The sequence below is a fragment of the Gossypium arboreum genome, chromosome 1 (assembly GCF_025698485.1).
Source record: "Gossypium arboreum isolate Shixiya-1 chromosome 1, ASM2569848v2, whole genome shotgun sequence".
Lineage (NCBI taxonomy): Eukaryota > Viridiplantae > Streptophyta > Magnoliopsida > Malvales > Malvaceae > Gossypium > Gossypium arboreum.
Window position 1 is genome coordinate 101283709 of NC_069070.1, and position 6897 is coordinate 101290605.

At 36.1% G+C, this 6897-nt stretch overlaps 1 protein-coding gene across 4 annotated transcripts; it reads left to right on the plus strand.

Annotated features, from left to right (window-relative positions):
* The first annotated feature begins 874 nt into the window (after positions 1–874).
* On the plus strand, positions 875–6673 carry LOC108483425 (filament-like plant protein 4). Of its 4 annotated transcripts, none has more exons than XM_017786811.2 (6): positions 875–1208; positions 2503–2649; positions 2819–3038; positions 3140–5534; positions 5646–5700; positions 6027–6673. In XM_017786811.2, the coding sequence occupies exons 2-6, from the start codon at positions 2524–2526 to the stop codon at positions 6465–6467; spliced, it is 3237 nt and encodes a 1078-aa protein (XP_017642300.1). In that variant the 5' UTR covers positions 875–1208; positions 2503–2523; the 3' UTR covers positions 6468–6673. The 4 variants fall into 4 exon arrangements, with proteins under 4 accessions (XP_017642300.1, XP_052885543.1, XP_017642301.1 ...); XM_053029583.1 differs by lacking the exon at positions 875–1208 and adding an exon at positions 1284–1992; XM_017786812.2 differs by lacking the exon at positions 875–1208 and adding an exon at positions 1285–2219.
* Positions 6674–6897: the final 224 nt, after the last annotated feature.

Genomic DNA, 6897 nt, shown 5'->3' on the forward strand with positions numbered 1-6897 from the left:
ACGCCAAAATCGCACATAGAAACATAGCTTTCCAAAATATCGTTTACAGCCCAGCAGTTGCTCTACCACAGTGAGTATATAGCTATGACAAAATGTATTAAATTTGATTTAAAAACATAATATATTTAAATTATTAATATAAATTACAAACTTATTAAAATTATATTAATATATAAAATAACTATAACATGAAAAAGGTATAACAATGAATTGCCAAAATTCATTTCTCATTTTAATTTTTTAACATAATAATTCATTTGGTCTTCCAATTTTATAAATAAGGTTATTTTAATTTTTATTTAAATTTTTATTTTTTTAATCTTTAAATTTACGTTGTTTGTTAAACTATTCAAAAATAGATGAAAAAATTAATATTTGTTAATTTTATTGATGTGATATATATATAGGTTGTAACATAGATGCCATGCCTACAATTAATTAATTATTTAAAATTTAAAAATTAAAAAATAATTAATTCTTGGCGTACATGTTAATTATTAAGATAACATGCATGTGGGTTGCCATGTGTATAGTGAGTAAAGTTAACAAATGTTAAAATTTTTAATTATTTTGAAATGATTTGATAAATAATATAAATTTTAAAATTTAATTGAAAACTAAAATGACTTTTTTATAAAATTAGAGAATAAAAATATTTAGTGCTCAAATTATCTAAAACAATATACATAAAATAGTGGTTCATATTTTTATCATATGTTTAAGAATAAATAAGATAATGCCATTATGTAGGCTATGAATATATTAAATATAAACCTTAAATGAGAATTTAAGATATAAATACGATTAAAAATAAAAGGTTTATAGATGGAAAGTCCTAAAATCTAATATGAGTTGAGGGAATTTACCATATATATATATATATATATGTGTGTATACGTACGTGTATATGTAACTAACACTGGCCTGTAATTAATGAACAAAAACAAAAAACAGTGGCCTTTAATTTTTATTTGCAGAAAACTATTAATAATCTCAAAGCCGAACTGGTTTTGTAACTTTTGCTTTATTGCCCCAACGCCACCACCACGGTCCCACTCCCTCCTCCTCCGCCATTGCCACCACTTCTTTCACTTCCTCAAAACACTGAAACCAATAACCAAAAAACCCACAAATTTGGATCTTAACTTTAAATCTCAAACAACACTCTTTTGTTTATACTGTACAAACTTTCATTTCTGATTCTCAAGGTAAGTCAAGTTTATGAAATAATGCGAGTTCTAAAATGCTTCTTTCTTTCGTTCTTTCTTTTTTTTTTTTTTAACTTTTCATTTGCTTGTTTGTTTGGTTTAAGCATAAAGGTTGATGGTGAAAGCACAGTTGTAGTGTGTAGTGAGTAAAAATGGAAAACTTATGTTTTTCCCTCTGCCCTTAGTTTTTGTTTCTTTCTGGTTTCTTTTAATTGCAAGACAAATAGATGTCAGGTTTTATGCAGACTAAAATGTTTCATTTGAGATGCTTTTTTTTTTTTGTCGGTGAGGATTCAATTTCTTGTTTTGCCTGATATGAAGCGAGCTTTTGATTCTAAGATCTTTTGCTTTTTGATTAGATCTTCTTTTTGCATTTCAACTGAAGTCATTGATGAACTTGGTTTTGCTCTGATTCGATTCACAACACTTTGAAACACTGACGATCTTACTTGTTTCTATCTAAAACCATGGCGTTTATATTTATGTTGTACGATAATGAATGGATGTCACACGGTGCCTTTTTTTTTCTTCTTCTTCCCTTTTCAGTTCTAAATTGATGGCTTGTCTTTTTCTTTCACGTTATTTTCAGTCCCAAATTACCACAAATACCAAACTCCTGCTGCTTCTTCATTCTAGTAGTACAATCTGCTTTGTAATTTCTCAACCTTGGAAACCTTTTTTTACCCCCTCACATGATGCTCTGTTTGGTAGCTGGGAAAATGTAGTATAAAAGAGAAGAGCACCTTGATTTCTGACAGCTGTCTAATAATTTGATTTGGTCAAAGTAAATTCTAATAAAAATATTAAACTTTCTTCTTAGGATTCTTGGTGACTATTAATAGTTTGGTGAATATCCACCAAAACATTATTCCATCATGCAATGTTAAAGAAATGCTACCTAACCTGATGATCCTCATTCTTAATTTTTTCTATTTCTCAGTGAATTACTAAGATTTGCATTATCTTTGGGAGGATTTATTTGAACTCTTGAGTGGTTTCGATACCAAATATGTAAGGCAGTTAGCTTTTGGTATCATAGAACATGTTTCTGTTTATAGTCTTTGAATACGGTTTAAGAAAATTGAACTTGGTTTGAAATTGTTTTCATTTCGATTAGAAAAAGAATGTCAGAAACTTATCTGAGAGTATTACGGCCTAAATAGGTTGGCTGCAGCGTGTATCCTTAGTCATATACTATGATTTTTGGATTGGAGGGAGGCTGTGATGTTCAGTTTCCTTTTCTTTTGCAGTATATATATTTTTCTTGACAAATTATTTGGTCTTCTTGACATAGGCTATAAAGGGGTTTCAAGTAATGGACCGCCGTTGGCCTTGGAAGAAAAAATCATCTGATAAAGCTGATAAAGATGCTGCTGCTGCCGCCGCCGAAGCAGATGCCGCCGCTGCTGCTTTAGCTTCAGCTGCATCTCAAAATGATCAGGTAAATCTTGTTTATGTAACTAAACCACATCGGAAAATTGGTGTTTATTTTCTCAACATTCTACATTTCTATGCCCTTGCACATTATCTCAGCTGGAGCAGAGATTTATATCTGCTTATCATCTAAATTGTTGAGCTGTTTTATCAGATAATGATTTTGTGTTGAACAGAATACTTACAAAAAACCCAAGTATGTTCAAATTTCCATGGAATCATATTCACATCTCACTGGTTTGGAGAATCAAGTGAAAATATATGAGGAACAAGTCCAGACATTGGAGAATGAGATTAAGCACTTGAATGAAAAGCTCTCTGCTGCCAATTCAGAGATTAGTGGCAAGGAAGACCTGGTGAAACAGCACACTAAAGTTGCAGAAGAAGCAGTCTCGGGTTAGTCTATGCTCAAATGTTCAGTCTAATATAAGAGTAAAGTTCCTGTAGCTAAACTTGGTCCAATTTTTTCTCACTCTCTGCTGTTGAATTTGCTGTAGGTTGGGAAAAGGCTGAAGCAGAGGCCTTGGCCTTGAAAAATCATCTGGAATCTGTTACCCTTTTGAAGCTCACTGCTGAAGATAGGGCATCGCATTTGGATGGTGCTCTTAAAGAGTGCATGCGGCAAATCCGAAATCTGAAGGAAGAACATGAGCAGAAGTTGCAAGATTTGGCTGTTAGCAAAAACAAGCAATGTGAAAAGATTAAGCTTGAGCTCGAAGCAAAGATAGCTTATTTAGACCAAGAGCTCTGTAAGTCTGCGGCTGAAAATGATGCAATTTCTAGGTCTTTGCAAGAACGTTCTAACATGCTGGTCAAGATTACTGAAGAAAAATCTCAAGCTGAGACCCAGATTGAGTGTTTGAAGGGTAACATCGAATCATGTGAAAGGGAAATCAATTCACTGAAATATGAGATTCATGTAGTTTCCAAAGAGCTCGAAATTCGCAATGAAGAAAGGAACATGAGCATGAGAACTGCAGAAGCAGCTAACAAGCAGCATATGGAGGGTGTAAAAAAGATAGCAAAGCTAGAAGCAGAGTGCCAAAGACTGCGTGGTCTTGTGAGGAAAAAGTTGCCTGGTCCTGCTGCACTTGCCCAAATGAAGCTAGAGGTTGAGAGTTTAGGCCGGGATTATGGAGATACTCGATTAAAAAGGTCTCCCGTCCGGCCTTCTACTCCACACACACCTGCTGTCACTGACTTTTCCCTTGACAATGCACAGAAATTCCATAAAGAGAATGAGTTTCTCACTGAACGATTATTAGCAATGGAAGAAGAAACAAAGATGCTGAAAGAAGCTTTGGCAAAGCGTAACAGTGAACTACTGGCTTCTAGGAATCTGTGTGCTAAGACATCTAGCAAGCTTCAAACTTTAGAAGCACAACTTGCCATCAGCAACCAGCAAAGAAGCCCCTCAAAAGCTAGCAATTCACCAAGTGTGACTTCTGTGTCTGAAGATGGAATTGATGATGAAAAAAGTTGTGCCGACTCATGGGCAACTGGTATGATCTCCGAGCTCTCTCAATTCAAAAAGGAAAAGAGCATTGAAAAGTTGAATAAAACTGAAAATGTGAAGCACCTGCATCTTATGGACGACTTTCTTGAGATGGAGAAGTTGGCGTGTTCTTCAAATGATTCAACTGCAAATGGTGCAATCACTAATGCAGGTTGTACAAACAATAAATCACCCGAAGCTGTTAATGCTGATGCTTCAGCAGAGACTTCTTGCAAGGAACTCCATTCTGGAAAGCAGCATGATCTATCACCACCAGCAAATCACGGGTCTATAGTCCATCCTGAATCTGATGCAGACAAATTGCTTGTTATGAAGCTTCATTCAAAGCTTTCTATGGTGCTTGAATCAATGTCCAAGGATGCTGATGTGCACAAAATTCTGGATGACATCAAATGTGCTATCCAGGATGCACAGGACACTCTGAGCGATCACTCTGTCAATGGTGTCTCTGAGGAAGTGGATGGCTCCGAAGGCAAATGCAATGGGCAGGGTCATCTGGAAAATGGAAGCTTAACTGAAGGGAAGGACATTTCTGTGCCTCCAGGTGATAAGGTGACTACAGAAACTTTGCAAACTATAAGTCAAGAATTAGCTGCAGCGATTTCTCAGATTCACGACTTTGTAATGTCCCTGGGGAAAGAAGCAAGGGCAGTTGACAACATATCTTCTGATGCCTATGGATTAAGCCACAAAATTGATGATTTCTCTGTCACCTACAATAAAGTCTTATGCAGCAATGTGAACTTGGATGATTTTATTTTTGGTCTTTCTACTGTTTTAGCCAAAGCCAGTGAACTAAGATTCAATGTGCTTGGCTTCAAGAGTAGTGAAGCGGAAATGAATGGACCTGATTGCATAGATAAGGTTGCTTTACCAGAGAATAAGGGAAATCAAAATGATTCATCAGGGGGAAGATATCAAAATGGCTGTGCCCATATTTCAAATCCAACTTCCAATCCTGAGGATCCTGACGATGGGAACCTGGTCTCAGAATATGAATCAAAACAAACGAGCAACATCTCATCAGAAGAATTCGAGGAATTGAAGTTGGAGAAAGAAAACATGGCGATGGATCTTTCTCGATGTACTGAAAATCTGGAGATGACTAGGTCCCAATTACATGAAACTGGGCAGCTTCTAGCAGAAGCAAAATCTCAATTGGCTGCTGCTCAAAAATCAAACAGCTTGGCTGAGACTCAGCTCAAGTGCATGGTAGAGTCCTATAGGTCACTTGAAACACGTGCAGGGGAGTTAGAGACTGAGGTGACCCTTCTCAGCGCAAAAATCAACACTCTAGAAAATGAGCTTCAAGATGAAAAGAGAAGTCACCATGATGCTTTTGCCCGATGTAAAGAACTAGAAGAGCAATTGCAAAGGTACACATTGCACTCTTTAACTACGATTTAAAGTTACTACCAACTAATTGTTGTTTGATTCTATATGCCGGTGTATTTACATTTAACATAATTGTTTTCTGTCACTTGTAGGAACGAGAAATGTTCTGTTTGTTCTGCAGCGGATAATGACCTCAAGAACAATCAGGTGAGGCTATAATTCATCTTGTCTTTCTCAAAACTGGTCTTCCAAGACCTACTTTGAAATCTAATAATACTATTAACAAATACGAGATATTGCATTTTAGTGTCAGATATGATCATGACATGATCAGTTTGGTAAGTTAATTTGATACCGAACAATCTTTATGAGCAAGGTATTCTAGTTTTCAACCGTGGAAGTTCTTGTACAAGTAATTCTTCCTCTTAAGGTTCTTTTCTTCCACAATTACTTGTCATGATTCTTTTTACCTGTAATTTGTTGATGGGCTTTATCAAATATAAAACACCTAAGGTTGTTCCTGTTGATCACAGGAGAGAGAGTTAGCAGCTGCAGCCGAGAAACTAGTGGAATGTCAAGAGACCATATTCCTTCTTGGCAAGCAATTGAAAGCTTTCCGCCCTCAGACCGACAAGATAGGATCACCCTACAATGAGAGGAGCCAAAAGGGTGAAGGTTTCCGCGAGGATGAACCCACTACCAGCAGCATGAACTTGCAAGACCTGGATCAGGCAGATATAGACACGGCTGCTTCAGGCAACAGAAGCCGAACTGGTGTGGAATCCCCCATGGAGTCATTTAACACACCATGCAGTCCTCCTCATACTGAAGGAGACGTTTTGAGATCACCAGTCAGTTCAAAACACAGGTCAACGATGTCAAGCTCTTCATCTACCACTCCTGCCACAACCCCAGAAAAACATTCAAGAGGCTTTAGCAGATTCTTTTCCTCCAAAGGAAAGAATGGTGTTTAAGGCTGCATCTCTCATGGAGCATAAAACTCCATCATTGAGGTCTCTTAATAAGAATTCCTAGAACCCAAACTTAGAATTTTGTAACTAATGACTGTATATTGCATCCTTTTATCTGTTCTCTTCTTTTCCCTTGTGTAATTTGCCTACGTGAATGTGACATAGTTTTAAGCTGTTGAATATATGATTGTATGTGGCGGTTCTGTTAATTTGAATCAACCAAAGGGAGGTCTGGGAATAGTGAATATGAATACTAAAAAACACCATTAAAATAGTGTCATGAATCTGATATAAAATTATTTAATGTATCAAAATTTATATACATAAATATGTAATTTGCAACTTGCATTGCAGATTTTGGTCCCCTCTCTCCTTTTGGACTCGAATTTCTAGACTTCCAACCTTTTTATTTCTATCTTTTTAGATATTTTGA

Coding starts and splice junctions, on each gene's coding strand:
- LOC108483425 (XM_017786811.2), top strand. CDS start 2,524: ATGGACCGCCGTTGGCCTTGGAAGAAAAAATCATCTGATAAAGCTGAT. Junction 3,039..3,139: donor TGCAGAAGAAGCAGTCTCGG/GTTAGTCTATGC, acceptor AATTTGCTGTAG/GTTGGGAAAAGGCTGAAGCA. Junction 5,701..6,026: donor ATGACCTCAAGAACAATCAG/GTGAGGCTATAA, acceptor TGTTGATCACAG/GAGAGAGAGTTAGCAGCTGC.